Raw genomic sequence first — 16,841 nt, 5'->3', positions numbered from 1 at the left:
CCATAAAGCTGCATTAGTTGTGTTCTTTACTGGTTACACTCAACTTGCAATTTACTAAGACCTCCATATTTTTTCTCTGATAATTAAATTCATACAATCATATACCCTTAATACTAGACTTGGGAAGTCGATCCTTAAGGCATGGCTGTATATGTGTATGAATGTATACACACATATGCATATATTTATGTGCATGTTATATTAGTCTGGTTCTGGGGCTGAAGGAATAGAAACACAGTCACATCTGCCTCTCCTCTAATGGGGTTTATTAATGGCTTATAAGCAATATGACACATACACACATACACAGGCCTACAGATATACACATATTTATGGACACATACAAGCCAGACACTCAGCTCAGGGATTAGGAATGGCTTTCCAGAACTTTGCTGGTTCATCTTCATTCTATTACATAAGATATTAAAAAAAAAAAAACCTGGAGAAGTTGTTATGGTGGGAATTACAACCTCTTAAACACAGAACTATTTGGGCAAGGCAGATACTTGGTGATTCCAATAATTATTCATTCTGCATCATGATGTTCCTTTGTGGACCTAGGATGTTCTGCCCTTTGCCATGTTCTCTTCTCCAAATTCAACCCCTCTTCACCCTCCTTTCAACCCAGAGAATGACATTCACCTGTCTTTGTGACACTAAGCTCAGATAGGGAGGCAGCTAGTAATGAAGCCAAGTAACACAGAGTGAACACAGGCTGGATGCACACTGAAAGGTGTAGATGGATAGATAACTAGGAGAAATGAATGTAAGGCAGAAAAAGATAGACTCATAACCAGATAGAAGGACATGCCCATTTATCTTTTCCTACGGAATCCCTTTGGGAGCAGGGCACTCAGAGCCAGCAAGGCTTCTGGGTCCCCAGGGCCCAGGACCAAGGATGAAACCAAATTATTGTAAACCTCAAACTACCCAGGGAGTCTGAGGACACCTGTACATTGTTTTCCTTAATGTAGTCCAAAACAACAATAACTTTCTTGGACTCCACATTTCTGTTACATACTATGAGTCAAACTGCTCGTATTGATCACACAATCCATTAAAACTCCTATTTAAAAAACAAACAAACAAACAAAAACAAAAATCGGGCGGGCAGTGGAGTTGGGGTCCGGAGGCGGCGGGAGGACGACGGCCCGCGGGGACCGGGGCAGGTGTGCTGCTGCTTCTCCTACCTGCGCCTCAAGTTCTGGCTCATCGTCCACTCCTCATTCTTCTGGGTCTAAGTTTCCTCATCTATAAAACGACAGAGTTGGACTGGATGAGCCGTAAAGAGGTTCCTTCCTGCTGTAAATCTAAGGCTGCTGAGATGATTGATTCAGGAAGGGAGGTGGCCGGGAATCCGGTACAAAGGTAATTGCGAGTTTATAGGTGCTTTAATCCGGTCTGTGGGGGTCTACAAAACCCTCCAAAGTGGCTTCCTCGAGCCCATCATCCTCATCCTCCTCGGGGTCACCACGTTCACCGTCTCCTTCGCGGGGGTCTTGGCTTCCCTCCGGGATAACTCCTCTCCCCTCCAAGGGTTCATGTCCATCCTGGGGATCTGCCTCATCCTCGAGCTCATCGGGGGCGTGGTGGCCTTGAAGTTCAGGAACCAGAGGATCGAGTTTCTGAAGGACAACAACCGAAGAGGAGTCAAGAACTACTACGATGAGTTGGACTTCAAGAACATCATGGACTTTGTCCAGGAGTGGTTTAAGTGCTGTGGGGTGGGAAAACTACAAGGACTGGGCCATGAACCAACACCAAGACTGCAACGCACCCGCCCCTTGGCGTGTGCTCTACCTTCTACCGGCTGCTTCAGAAATACGTCTGACGTCATCAACACCATGTGTGGCTACAAAACCATCGACGCAGAGCGCCTGCGCGTCCTGGACGTCATCTACATCCGCGGCTGCGCGGATGACTACACCATCGTGGCTGCCTTCCTGCTGGTAGTCCTGCTAAGCGTTCTGCTGGGCGTCCTGCTGCCCCAGTTCCTGGGCGTGCCACTCACGCTTCTCTACATCATGAGGGTGGAAGACCTCATAGCTGAGCACTCGGTCACCGATGGCCTCCTCAGCGGGAAGAAGAAGTCAGACTTGAAGTTTTCAGGAGGAGGCTGATGCATGTGTTATTTAGGGGAGCGGCCTCAGGGACTGTGACAGGCTCGTCCACCAGACCACCCCGGAGGACGGGGAGGGGCAGGGGCGGGGGAGCTGTGGCCACCAGGGCGGAACTAGGCCGTCCCTTCTTCCACAGACGATGCCAGGCCAGGCCTCTGCCCTGTCCAGACTGGGAGTGTGGTAGTGGCGAAGTCCAGGGGGAACCCACAACCCCATGCTCCTCTTTCCCAGGCTTCTCTGGGACTTGAAGGGATTTGAGAAGCCATTTTCCTAACTCAACCCTTCCCCTCCCCCAGGGACAAGAGCCTCTGTCCTTTTAGCTCACCTTGGGTCTCTTCTCTGCTGCTGAGGGGCTGTGGGATAGCGCTGAACTGTAGAGGCAGATGTGGGTCTCAGAGCCCTGGGACGTCCCATCCCCCAGCCATGGCCTTGGGGTGGGGCAATCTCCCCCCCCCCTTTCTATCTCTGTCACCCTACCATCCATCAGGGTATTGATTCAACTGCTGTTCCTGGCCCACTTGATGAGGCCTCATGCCCTGTTTCTTCATACCAACTGGGAAACTCAGGGGCCAAAAAAAAGAAAGGAAAAAAGGAAAAAAAAATGATTTCTTAGTTAAGCCTGAGATGCTGTGTGTGGGAATAAGCAAGCTTAGCTTAGCCCTGAACTGGTGGATCAGGGGCTGGTCCTGTGGCATTGAAATCAAATTGTTTCATTTATAAGAGAGCGGGAGAAGGGTATGGATGAGTGTATTGATGTGTGTACCTTCCTGCCTGGTCCTAACCAGAGTCTTGAGGAGTAATGAATGTCCCCCAACTGGTCATTTGTGCTATAACTTCATGAATCTGTTCATTTTCTAGGCTGGCCTGTGTCGAGTGCTTTGAGCCCCTACTGGTGGGCTACTGCTTTGGTGACTCCATTTATATGTGACTTTTGTAACTGTAAAGTTTTGTCAAAAAACAAAAAAACAGGCCTTTTTGTTTAAACTGAATCACAAAAAAAAAACAACAAAAAACAAACACCTACTTCTTATTTAAACAATTATCCAACCAAGCTTCTCTCACTTTGAACTTGTGAAGTTGGTTCTTTTGAAGCGAAGAATAAATATGTACATTTATTCTACTTAAATATGATCATGTTAAATTTAGCACAAGGGAATAATCTGTCCAGATATTTGAATCTTTAATGTTCTCAGTTTTATGGCATTGTCACACTTAATGAACATGTCAGAACTTTTCCCTAGTTACTAATAAAACATGCTGAAGCAAGGCAGGGTTGAGCACAGATCCATAGGGATTCCCTTTCAAGTTGCTATTGAACCAATTATTACTTTTTTGGATTTGACCATTCAAATGAGAGAAAGGTGTCATTTCTAAGAAATGTAGTAAATTTATTCAGATTTACAGGAATAAGAGCCACTGTCCATTTGATAGTCAAAGTATATTAATAGGCAAATTTCAGAGGAAGAAATTCAAACTATCAATAGCCATATTACAAATGCTTTAAATCACTAATAATTAGAGAGATACAAATTAAAACAATTCTAAGATTCCACCTCACACTCCTCAGATTGGCAAAGGTGGCAAAAAATAGAATGACAAATGATGGAGGGAAAGTGGGAAAACAGATACTTTAATGCACTATTGGTGAAGCTGTGAGCCACAGTTCCAGAAGAGTCATAATGAAACAGGTAACCCACCTACTAGATGATGGACTCAGAATATACAGATTGAGAAAGAATTCATTTCGACATAACCAATGTGGGAAGTATTTTCTTCAGTAAGCTTTTGGACTTCCTTTTTCATTTGGCCAATTTTGCTTTTTAGGGTATTCTTCTCCTCATTGACTTTTTGGACCTTTTTTGCCATTTGGGTTAGGCTATTTTTTAAAGTGTTATTTTCTTCAGTATTTTTTGGGGTCTCCTTTAGTATCACTTTCAGTTTTTCCTCTACTTCTCTTACTTGCTTCTCAAAATCCTTTTTGAGCTCTTCCATGACCTGGGACCAATTCATATTTTTTTGGAGGCTTTGGATGTAGGAGCTTTGGCTTCTTTGTCTTCTTCTGGTTGTGTGTTTTGATCTTCTTTGTCACCAAAGTAAGATAATGTAGTCTGATTCTTTTTGTGCTGCTTGCTTATGATTCCTGCCAATTACTTGAGTTATCAACTCTTTGTTAAGGTAGGGGTCTGTTTCCAATGTGGAGAATGTACTGTCCCAAGCTTCAGGGGTTTTGTGCAGCTGTTTTCAGAGATACTTCTAGGGACCTATACATTTTCAGTTCTTCCAAGGTGTTATGATCAAGGGCAAGTTGTTTACTCCTTTCCTGGCCTGTGCTGTGATCTATGAGCACTCTTTTCCATCTTGGAACTGTGAGGAGGATTTCCTTTCCACAGCCACTATAAGCTCCACCACGCCAGCCCTCCTTCTCACCCCAGGACCACCACCCAGAACTGTGACCCAGATGCAGGCACGGGCAGAGTAAGAGAATCCTGCACCAGCAAAGAGATCCCTGCAATCCCTCTCTCATCAGCCACCAGACTGCCCCTTAGTCTGTGGGTCAGGAGCTCAGGAGGCAGCTGCCGCCCCAGGGCCGAGCTCAGGGAATGGGGCTGGAACCCCACTGTGCTTCTGTCTCTCATCGTAGACACAGACTTTTCCTACTGACCTTCTAAGTTGTCTTTGATGTTAGTGGGTTGAGAAGTCTGGAAACTGACCCAGCTCCCCACGATTCAGTCCTCTGAGGCCTGCTCCAGGTTCACTGCGGCCTGCATGCCCACGCTGAACTGCGCTCTTCTCCCCGCCCGGTGGGATATACCTTTCTGATCAACCATCCAGGTTATCGTGGGCTGGAAATTTGTTTCACTCTGTCTTTTTGTGAGTTCTGCTGCTTTAGAATTTGTTTAGAGCCATTTTTTAAATAGGTATTTGGAGGGCTTTGGGAGAGCTCAAGCATGTCACTGCTTTTACTCCATCATCTTGGCTCCGCCTCCCTGGGCTCTTATTACTCTTAAGCTAAAGACCAACTGACTATAGCCTCAAATTTCATTCAAATAAATTTGGCTTCAGATATGGGACAGTCTGGGCTGTCTTTCATTTTTCTGCTCTGGCTGCTGATTGATTCCTGAATCACCTCTTTGGAAAACACTTAGTTCTAAATGATAGAGAAAAGAGACAAGCTATTCTAATCATTTCTTTTTTTATTTCAGCAAGCCACAAGTTCACAATGCACAGTGCTCAAGCACAAGTAGAGTCTTTCCTGTTCACAAGTAGTCTTGACCTTCTTGAGAATAAATCATTTTTCCTTATTTCTTTGGCATTTTTTTTCCTATCTCTGTTCTACTCCTTCCTTCTGTTGGGGTTAGACTCTTGAATTTCATGGAGATAGGAATTAACTATCTTCTTTTTAAGGAAAATGTCAAAAAATGAATTTTAAGGATTCCCCTCAGCTCTTCCCAGTTCCCCTTGCAATAGTCAGATGTCACTGTGCCCCATTTAGAGAAAATAGGAGTAGAATCTTATCACGAATTTGCTTGGTCTTCACTCCATAGACAATGGGATTGAGAGTTGGAGGAATGACAACATAAAAGTTGGCAAATAGGATGAGGACATGACGTGGAACGTTGTGTCCAAAACGATGGGCAAGAATGGAGAAGAAGGCTGGAGTATAAAACATGAGAATGACGCAGATGTGAGACCCACAGGTTCCAAGAGCCTTCTGGCGGGCACCATGAGAAGGAAGGTGGAAGACAGCACTCAGTATAATGGTGTAAGAGATAGCAATGAGGACAATGTCAGAGACTACAATCATAATAGGCATAGCGAAACCATACCAGATGTTGGTGGAAATGTCAGCACAGGAGAGTCGGGCCACACCTATGTGTTCACAGTATGTGTGGGGGATGATGCGTGTCCGGCAGAAGGGCAGTCGTTTTACCAAGAAAACAACTGGAAAGATGACACAGAAGCTCCTGATGGTGATTGCAGCCATAATCTTAACGATGACCTTGTTGCTCAAGATGGTGGTATATCTTAGTGGGAAGCATATGGCCACATAGCGGTCATATGCCATGGCCAGTAGTATGGCAGAATCCATAGCAGAACTGAAATGGAGGAAGAACATCTGGGTGAGGCAGCCTGAGAAGGTGATTTTCTTGTCACCAAGCCAGAGGTTACTGAGCAGTTTGGGCACTGTGGTAGATGACAGAATCAGGTCAGTTTGGGCCAGCATGGAAAGGAAAAGGAACATGGGCTCATGGAGGCTACGCTCCATGGCAATGAGGTACAAAAGGACACAGTTACTTGTAATGGCCATGAGGTAGATAACACAAAAAGGAATTGCGATCCAGTTGTGGAACTTCTCAAGCCCCGGGATCCCCACTAGGGTAAAGGAGCTGGGGTTGTAGCTGCTTAGGTTGAATGTAGCCATCCAGACTCCTGAACAGATGATTCTTGGGCCCTGGAGAGAAGCAAATTCCATAATTAACTGCCAGAGTTGATGGTGGCACTGAGGAATGTGCCAATGTCAAATTTTCTGTGTGCTTGGAGGGCTCTTCCATAGTGTAAAGAATTCTGCAGGGTGTGGTATACTGAAGAACTAGCAACTCAGTGTTAACCTGGGCACTTTGCAGGAGGAGAAATATAGACAGAGGACATTTTGTGTCCTAACAGGGGAAGAGTGTGCTAAATTGAATAAGAGTTGTCATTCCTACACACATACAAATATGTACATATACATAACAGATTTATATATAATAGATGTAATGATATTCACAGACTATATATATACACACATATATAATGTATATAAAATGCTATTCACACAATATGCATACCTTGTTAAAATGAATATAAAAACACTATTCACGTAAAAGTTTATGTACACATAGATATATATGTGTACATAATGTGCTATTCATACACCTTATAGTTTAGAAACTTTTTTTAAAGCAACTCTGTGAGGTAGGTAATACAAAGTGTTATAATCTCTCTTTATAGAGATTCAGAGAGATTAAGTAATTGGCCTGTAGTGACAAAATCAATGAATTTGAGAACCCAGGTCTTGTGACCTGGTCAGCACTCTTTGCGTAAAATGGCAGGTGATCAAGCACTTAAATCCTTAGCAGTACTACCTAGGGTGATCTTTGATAAGCTATAAATTCTTGTAATGTGTCCTGATGGGCAGAGTACTGAGTATTACTGCAAACAGCCTATTATATTAGAATAGTATGATTTATTTGAAGATAGAAATATAATTGGTATTGGGAGCTGCTGGTTAGAGACTTACTCTATCAACGAATGTTAATATCTTCTCTGATATCTACAGCATTACAGAGTTGAGTAGGGACACTTAATAATTAAATGATTTACTCAGGGATACATAATATATTCCAGATATGGACTTGAATCCAAGTCGTCCTGGTTTTGCAGTCAGCTCTCTCTCCACTGTACTAGGTTGCCTCTGATTTATATTCAAGGGGAAATGATAATTGATCATTCTAATAGTCATGTCATCACCATGCTGGAGGGGTCTCATGTTTCACTAGGACATTCCATATCTGAACGGGAGTTCTATCTAATTCATTCCTAAAAAGTGGTCACATAATGTCCACTTACAATGATAGGATTGTTGATTTTGAGCTAGAAGAGACCTTAGAAGTCATGTAATCCAACCTCCACAGTTTACACATGAGAAAATTAGTTCCCAGAGAGGTTAACTTGTTCAAGGTCGCACAGGTTGTGGGAGAGCCCTCTGTGGCCAAGCCTGGCCTTCTTCCTTGTATACTGTGAGAGGCTCTTCATTACTTCTAAATGGCAGCTCAGTATAAAATGAGCCTGAATAACTCTGTTAGAGAGTTTCTATTAGAACCAAAATATGCCTCCTTGTAACTTTTTCCCATTGGTAAGAGTTCCTATCTGTGGGGCCAAGTTGAATAAACTGCATGCATCCCTATTCTACTTGCCAGCTTTGTAGAGCTTTGAAGACAGTGACCTAATCACCCCTAAATTTTATTTCCTCTGGACTATATACCTTTCCTTCCTTGGAGCAGTTTTCATCTAGCCTGGGTTCTCATTTTATGGAGATATTCTGAAAATATGACAACCTGAACTGAAGCCAAAAACTGGCACCGAGTAGAGCAAGGTGATCACCCCTCTTGTTCCAGACTGTCTTGTATCTATGTATGGAGACTAGGAAAACATGCAGCTTTTTAATTTCTAAAAGTTACATTATTGAATCAGCTTGAGCTTATGCCCATTAAAAGACCAAATTCATTTGTGTTTGTTAAATTTTACGTGACTTGTTTCTTAAAAAAAGTCATCCTAACAAGTAACCTGGAAAATAGATCCAGGAGATATAATATAAGAATTATTGGACTACCTGAAAGTCAGGATAAAAAAGTGCCTAAAAATGTTATAAAGAATGAATGTAGTTAATTGAGGATTACAGTTAATTTCTGTTTAACTGGATTGGGTGAAGTTCCTTTCTCCCACAATGCTGTCTCTCCTTGAATGGCCAGAGAAGAAGAAAAGAAAACATCAAAATTGATTGGATTTATTAATTCAGAGATTATCTTTCTTGAAACTTCAAACTGACTTCATCATATGAATGTGCTAACCCTCTACAACCTGGAGCTAACTTTTGATCTTATCTCATGCTCTCATATAGCAATATGAGGGCCTCCTTCTCTCTATGTATTATATGCACTAGCTGAGGTGTACTACTTACTCTCTTTCACCCATAGACTCAAAGGGTCATAAATCTAGAGTTGGATGGCCATCTAGTCTAATTCTCCTCACTTTACAGATGGAAAAACTGAGGCCACAGGAATTAATTGATTTGGCCAAAGTCGCTTAGGTAGTAGGCATTGGAGATAGGATTTGAACCCAGGCCTTCTGATTCCAGATTCCACTGGTTAACAATGCCATTCTTATAGCTCAGTAACTTTGCTTTTGATTTTAACTCTGAGTGGAACATTTTCTATCTCTGCCCCTCTTTATCCTATAAAATGAGACTCATCCTTTAAAGTCCAACTCAAATGATGTCTTCTCCAGGAATCTGTCTCTGGTCCTGGGGTGACATGAGGCTTAATTGAGATAATGGATATAAAAGACATTGTAAACCATTAAGCACTATGCAAGTGCCAGTTATTATGTCTATATTATAGGCATTATTAACCTTCATTCCCTTAGCCTTCTACTGTATACTACTACTGAGTTCATGCAATATTACATGGAGCAATATACGTGTACTGGCAAATGTTGAATAACTGGACTCTGGAGAAAAAATGTGCACACACTCCCACTTTTCAGTTTAATCTGCATTATAAACATTTTCAGAAGGGTAACGAATGAACTAATAAATTAAGCTCTGCTTTGTACCAACTTCTGATGTGTCAATGTTCACGCTGAAAAGTTCAGTTAACTCTTGAAAGGTGGTTAGAGCTGGCCCCAGCTCACTTCTGCTCTGAGTTTCCCATCAGGTTAGAAAAATTGTTGAGACTTATTTAAAAGGATAAGTATGCGTTCACATTCCCCTTGAAAGTATGAGTATTATGATGACAAATATTAGAACCAATTGCATAAATGAATGCTTCTCAGGATAGAAAGTTAACAATCCCTTACATCAAATGCTGAACCTAATTTTATTTAAATTTGTTTTTTAAGTGTTTAGGAGAGAGGGTAGTGAAAACTCCAAATTTACAGATGACTGATGACTTCCAGCCAACTTACTGGGAAAAGTTTCAGAGGCTTTGAAATCACCATATAGTATGCCCTAAACACATTGGACCAATAGTTTGCTGTAGGCAGTACATCTAACAAAAGTATGATTGGTTTAGGAAGAAAATTGTGAGAAAACACAGAATGTTTCAGTTCTGAGGAGCACACACCCCATTTGAAAGAATTAGAGCCTAGTTTTATTACTCTCTGGAAGCTCATATCTTTCACTTACTGTTGAGTTATGCAGTAAGAAAAATGAAGGGGCATATTAAAAGCCACAAATGTGCATGGGTAAGAAATGATCAAACAAAGGCTTCTGATGCCAGTCCCTGGACCCAGTCCCCATTCCAGTACTTTCCTTGGGACTGAGTCCCTCATATATAAACAGACACATATTCATACAGTATTTATGTGTGTGTATGTATATATATATATTATATGCTTAAATACATATTGTGTGTGTCTGTGTGTGCACAGACACACATCACATTCTACATATCTGCTCTCTGCTTCTTTCACAACTAGAACCCCCTATTTCTCCAAGGTGGTCTTGTGCACTTCCTTGCCTCTGGGTCGGGTTGTATCCTATGCAAGTCTGAAGCAAGGTAGTTTAATGATATTTCTGGACACACACAATAAATCCACCCCCCATCACAGTGCCCCAGCTGCCACCACCATCACTATGCTCACCACCTTGGTTTAGCTCACCAAGCTCAGGCTCCAGAGAAGGAGAAATCTGTCTTTGACCGGGAACCCAGCTAGAGGCTTGAATGAATGCCCTTGTAAGAAAGAAGATAGGACTTTTTATACTTCTCCTTGTAATTCCAGGAGGGAAAACTCCAAGCCTACAAATCCCTGAGTACTCACTTCTATGCCATCCTCCAGGATATGATGAAAATTGGCCAGTTTCACCCTTTACCTATCTAAGAACAGATATTCTATGCAGAGAATGATTCTAGAGGCTGTGGAGGCCAAGGATTCCTGGGTTCCTGAGGGACTCTGCTTTCAGTGGACTGGACCATGAGACTAACACTATGACATGGTCTAAGACTATCAGTCTGTGGCTCCTTAGATTAGGAGTGTCATTTCAGGTCAAAAGCATTCGTGGCTTCTCCTCTTCTACAGTATATAATATAACTTCATTAATTTGGCATTCACGACCCTCCAGAGTCCGTGTTCAGTTTTTCAGGCTTATTTCACTCTCGCATCATACACTCCATATTCTAATTAAAGTGCAGATTTTGTCTGCAAATTATTGTCTGATCTTCAAATGCCTTCTTTCACTTCTAGGCATTTGTGTGGGCTGTTTTCCATAGCTGAAATACAATCTTTCTCTATCACTTTGGTTCTTTATGGTAGGGCCTAATGAAATCCTACCTTTCCTTCAATGTCTACCTCTGGTGGCATTTTCTCTTTGAAGCTTCCTATGATGCCTCCATCAAGAGGAAACTCTAGCTTTCTTAATGTCCTGGACCATTCTGTTTTGTATTCATCCCTTTCTGACTTTTATTATAAGAGGCAATAAGTATTGCATATTGGATAGGGAGCAAGTCTCAAAAAGCAACACCAGGATTCAAGTTCTACACTCTGACACTTACTAACCATGTGACCCTAAGCAAATCATTGGTGCTCCTGGTGCTCTGGACCTCAAGTAGTGTCAAACTCAAATAGAAAAGGGCTACTAAACTATACATATGGGCTGCATATTGACTTAGAAAACTACATATTAACATTATCTGTGTCCTGTTGTATTTTTATTTATTTTGTTAAATACTTCCCAATTACATTTTAATCTGGTTCAGCTGCATACTGGAATGTTGCCTGCTGCAATGCCAGTCAGTTGAGTGTTTGATATTTCTGCTCTAGACAACTCTATAAGTTGTAGAGAAAGCATTGTCCAAGCATTGGTAGAGGGAATTTTGTTTTCTTACCTGGAATTTCCCTATACCAGTGAAAGCACAGGTACTGTCCCTCACTCTAATTTATATTATAGTTATTTATAGAAATGTTTTTTCCTTACACTAGACTATAGTTTACTTGAGGGAAGACAGCTTCATATGTCCCTACATCTAGCATGGTGTCTTGAACATGGCAAATGTCTGTTGAATAGTAAGTGACTATTTCAATTTTTGTGTCTGTATGTACTCACACATACATACACATATACCACAAGTTTAATAAGTGTGATATTGAGTGGGAGGAGGAGGGAGAATGATCCAGAACCTTTGAGAGGGCCTGCGGAAATCAGGACTGTGAAACAAAGTCTTCAGTGGACGCTTGTTATCTCAGTACAAATATCACAAAAGGGGAGTATTCCCTGAAAGAGAAACAGATCACTAAATATAAACACATTCTTCTTGTTTAATTTCTTCTTTTTGCCCACACCCCATTCCAACCCCCAGTGTTTCCTCCAGTGAAATTCCCTTATCCTATGTCTCGTCATGTCAGGATTTATCTGCTCATTCAATAATGAAAACTTTATATTGTGATATTATACTCTCTTGAGATTTGATAAGGGACACAGAATAGAGAAGAATCATAGTTAGTACATGCTTTTCTAGATGAATCTTTGAAAAAGGACCTCCCCAAGATGCCTAGCTTAGAGGAACCACTCAAATGAGGAAAGTTTCAGACTAGGAATTCTGGTGGCCCCACCAATTTGGGAAATACAGTAGGATGAATAGGGACTTGCCCTTGTAAACACGCTGTATAGGTCACCTCCTCCCATCCCTAAAGGTAACCCATGATTGCAGGTCACTGCTCTGACTTCTTCCTAGTTGTGCTGAACCACATTTTGAGGGCCTTCAAATTCCAATTATCACCTTATGTTCAACCCTGTACTAAATAGAGAAAGGAGATACACTCACAAAAAACATTTTTTTTTAGCCAAACTTACTTAGTTATTGTTCTAAAGTTAAAGAGGGAAATTGCATAGAATCTATTGTACCATGCTCCATACCAAGCTAGTGTGTAACTAGCTTCTAGGTTTCACAGAAGTCTCTAGAGATGATCTGCAACATGCCTAAATATATCTTATATAGAATATCTTTTCATCTCTGTTCTGTGAGCCCCCATCCTATACTTTGAATCTTCCCTCTTTATTTATAACTTTTCCCCCTCTCCCACTTACAGGACTAAATAATTTATTCTTAATAGTCATGTGACTTTTGGCATAATCAGGTAGCATAGAAACCCAAATTGTATAGTACTTTCAGAAAGCAAGGATTTGCAACTTGGATTGACCCCCTTTCCACCCCCTCCACAGGCTCCATCTATGTTATCCCACAGCTGGTAAAAAGGAGATAAAAGAAGGAAAAATGGTAAGTTTTAGAATGAGAAATGATTTCCTTAGGAGGTGCTCAGAGGGAACCAGGGGAGGAAGGACATTCTGGAAGTGGTTCTGATTTGTCCCACTCCAAATCTCCATCTTTTCTTCTCTTATGTACAATTTTCTAGAGCTCCTCTGCACAGGGCCCCATAATGTTCCAGGATCATTCTCATTTCTTATTACTCTGATTCACCTGGCTACAGTGGATAGACCAGGGCAATTCTCCCTTATATGGGCATCTTTCTTCTTCTTCCCAAAGCCAATGGAACTTACAGCAAGAAGTTTCTTCAAGGACAAAAGGACATAGAAACCTGATGGCTCTGGGATACATAAACCCACATGCATTTCTTAGCTTTCCTGACTCTCCTGGTTCTACATCTCACCCATGTCCTAGAGGACTTGAAAAATCCTGGTTACACTAGGAAAACTTAACAGACTGAATCCAGTAGCCAAACCTCACTATTATTAATTCTTTTTTTTCTCTGCTCTGACTTTTATAAGAAGGGCATCAGAGAGTTGGAAGGGATTTCAGACCTTATCAAGTTCAGCTTTATCATTTTATAAGGAAGAATCAGATTGAATGATGTCCCCATGGTTACACAAATGGCATACAGCAGGATATGGGATTTGAACCCAGTTTTCCTGACTCTAAATTCTTTATATCCCCAGGACCTAGCAGAGTGCTTGGCATCTGAACTCCTGGCTTAGTGCTCTTTCTAGACAAAATACACCATTCTGAGGTACCCCCAAAATTTTAATTTGAGGGATACAAAAGAAATTCAATACGTGGTCCCTGCACTCAAGAATTCACATAATTAATTTATTGTTAATTCTGAGCACTTGAGGTAGTATTCTGTTTAAGAAACTATCCCTCTGTCATCAAGACCTTTTCTTATTACTCTTCTCTCTTGGTTTCACTTTATTCCTCCAATAGCGGCATATATAAATACTATTCACTGCCACAAGGTGGCAGCAGTGGGTAACAGTCGCAAGATCTCAACAGCAAAGCAGGTGCTGTTCTTGAGCATCACATTTGGGGAACTGTGAGTGGCTAATTCAGCCTGACCAGGTTTAGAAACAAACTTTGAGCAACTTCTTCCTATCAAAGAATATAGATTCCTGGGAAGTTAGATGGTCCAGAGACATAGTGAGGGTGAAAGGTAACAGAATCAACATCACAGCCTAGAGGCTTCATGCTAACTTTACAAAAAGACTCAAGCAAGAAATATCCTCAATAAGGAGTTAGGAATAGATTTCAATCTGTGCTGGCTTAGGGAGCTCACATCAGTGACCCATCGATCTGTAACACCATAAGATGACATCAGCCCAGCTTTGGAAGGGACTTCAGAGGCTATCTAGTTTATTTTATCTCTGAGCAGAAATCCTTTCTATCTACAACCATTCCCAACAAGTATCAACCACCATAAATGTGGAAGTTGATAGTAATGATGGGCCTTACTCTATTTACCCAGCAAGTAAATTCCACTTGGAAATAGCTCGAATTGTTAGTGACTTTTTTTGTTTCCTTTTGTTGAGTCCAAATCTGCCTCTCTAGAATTTCTCTCCATTGCTCTTTATTCTGGCCTCTGATACCATTTTTTAAAGTCACAACAAATACAGAACTTTTCATTAAAATAATTGAATTTAGTCAAATAAACCCAAAACACAGAATATTTGGTCCATATATGGATGAATATGAGAGGAAGTGTGAATAATACATGAGATAAAGCTGACCTCAGAGTAGAAAAGTCCAGGGTTCAAGCCTTGCCTCTGATACATATTAACTGACTTTGTGATGATGGGCAAGTCATTTAATTTCTCAGTGCATCAGGCAACCATCTAAGGTTCTTAATTGCTAAGTGGTTCCTAATCTACATTAGTAGAGGGATTTAGTTTCCTCAAAGGGCCGATTAGAGCCTGAATCAAATGTTTTAGGCCTTGGGTCAAGTCCACCTAATCTGAATGCAGTACTTTTTTGTGGAACCATCAAATAGGCATAGAACTCTGTAATATCCTGAAGGTACAGTTTCAAAAAAGAAGAGAGATCTCTTTTGGCCACAACCTATCCATTTGAACTGTGAAAGATGATATATGGCACACCTTGCTTTTAGCCTCAGCAAGGGTAGCCAAACCACCTTAAAATTTTTTTAAGTCCATGGAAAGGACATCTTTAGGGATTGTGCTCTGAGAAGTGACTAGACAAGAAAATTACCAATAGAGCCTAAAAGCTGAATAAATGGGGGGATTGAATGTGAATCTCTACTTTGTCATCGGTAGGAGTTCTAGCACTTTTTTAACTGAGAGAGGTGCATGTTTTCTCACATTCACACTGGAATCTACCCGTAAGTTGAAAAAGACCCTCATTGATATGTTCCTTTATGTTCTGATTTTAACAAAGCTAAGGGAGAAAATTGTTCTCCTGCCCTGACAAATATAGGATAGGTGTGGCACGAAATTAAAGGCCTTCTCTCACTGGGAAGATTGCTTATAACATTTAATGTCTCCATACAAGAATGCGAAACTCCCTTTAAAAAAGCATTAATGTGAAAGATACACATACATCCATGGTTAATTACTCTCAGTTCCAGGATTATAACTGATTTCCCAACACTTACACATATGTATTCCCACATCGTGCAAAAATTAGATGATTATCAAACCTCCTAGCAGCTCCTTTGAAATAATTCTTATGGATGAACAAAATAGTTGTGAAGGTGATACAAATGACTGAAGAAACAAGTAATATCAAATACAACTTGGAAAGATGAACATAGGGATTTGGAGTCAGAGGACTTGAGTTTAAATCCTACCCATGTGACTTTAAGTAAATTACTTCTCCTCTCTCCATCTTGATTTTCTCATCTATAAAATAATGAGTTGGATTTGGTGACTTCTAAGTTTCCTTCCAATTCTAAATCTATAAGCCTATGAGTTTATGGAGGGACCAAAATTATAAAACTAAGTAGAGATGTAAATAGAGATCAGAGAGATGTTGATTGGAGATAAATGAAACTAATATTCAAATTAGTTAAGCTGGAATTTAAAGCCCTCCACATCCTGCCTCCCACTTTCCTTTTCAGCTCTAAAACAGAAAACTTCTCTTATTTCACTCTGCTCTTCAGGCATATTGAACTCTTAGTTGTGCTCAGACAAATCCCAACTTCTTGGACTTTCATGTATTTTCACAGAGAGACTCAAATACTTGAGATTTACTGAGATAGCCCTAGTTTTACCTGCTGAAACCCTCTGCTCAGAGTGAACTTTCTGCACACTTCTCTGAAGTCCTCCCAGATGAAAGTATTTTCTCACTCCACAAATTTTTGAAGGAAGGAAATAGACCTGACATTATTATTCATAAAAAGGCAGTCAAGAAAACATTAAAAAAAAAAACTACCAACCCAAAAACACATGGTTGGGAAATATGGCCTTCTTTCTTGAGTTGAGTTCTCATCAGTACAACAGTGTGACCTTGGGCAAATAGGCAGGGCAGGTATTTGAACTTTCTGGCATTGGTTGACTTGTCTTAAAGTTGAGGTGATTTGTTGAGATGAACTTTCATGTTTCTTCCCATTCTAAATGCACGATCTTAATCCTAGAATCCCATATTTAAAAAGCACTTCAGAAATCATGGTGTAAAGAAAAACAACTTTGAAAAACTTAAGTATTCTCCTTAATGAAAT

At 40.9% G+C, this 16,841-nt stretch overlaps 1 protein-coding gene and 1 pseudogene across 1 annotated transcript; one reads left to right on the top strand and one right to left on the bottom strand.

The window, feature by feature from the left end:
• The first annotated feature begins 719 nt into the window (after positions 1-719).
• Positions 720-2,368, top strand: LOC114042348 (annotated as a pseudogene).
• A 3,227-nt stretch (positions 2,369-5,595) lies between these two features.
• LOC114042316 (olfactory receptor 52H1-like) lies at positions 5,596-6,543 on the bottom strand. Its single transcript, XM_027860999.1, has one exon. The coding sequence runs from the start codon at positions 6,541-6,543 to the stop codon at positions 5,596-5,598; it is 948 nt and encodes a 315-aa protein (XP_027716800.1).
• Between the last annotated feature and the right edge of the window lie 10,298 nt (positions 6,544-16,841).

This window comes from Vombatus ursinus, unplaced genomic scaffold (genome assembly GCF_900497805.2).
Source record: "Vombatus ursinus unplaced genomic scaffold, bare-nosed wombat genome assembly UNPS02014355.1, whole genome shotgun sequence".
Classification (NCBI taxonomy): domain Eukaryota; kingdom Metazoa; phylum Chordata; class Mammalia; order Diprotodontia; family Vombatidae; genus Vombatus; species Vombatus ursinus.
The sequence above is the reverse complement of the archived record's forward strand: the minus strand, read 5'-3'. Positions and strand labels throughout refer to the sequence as shown.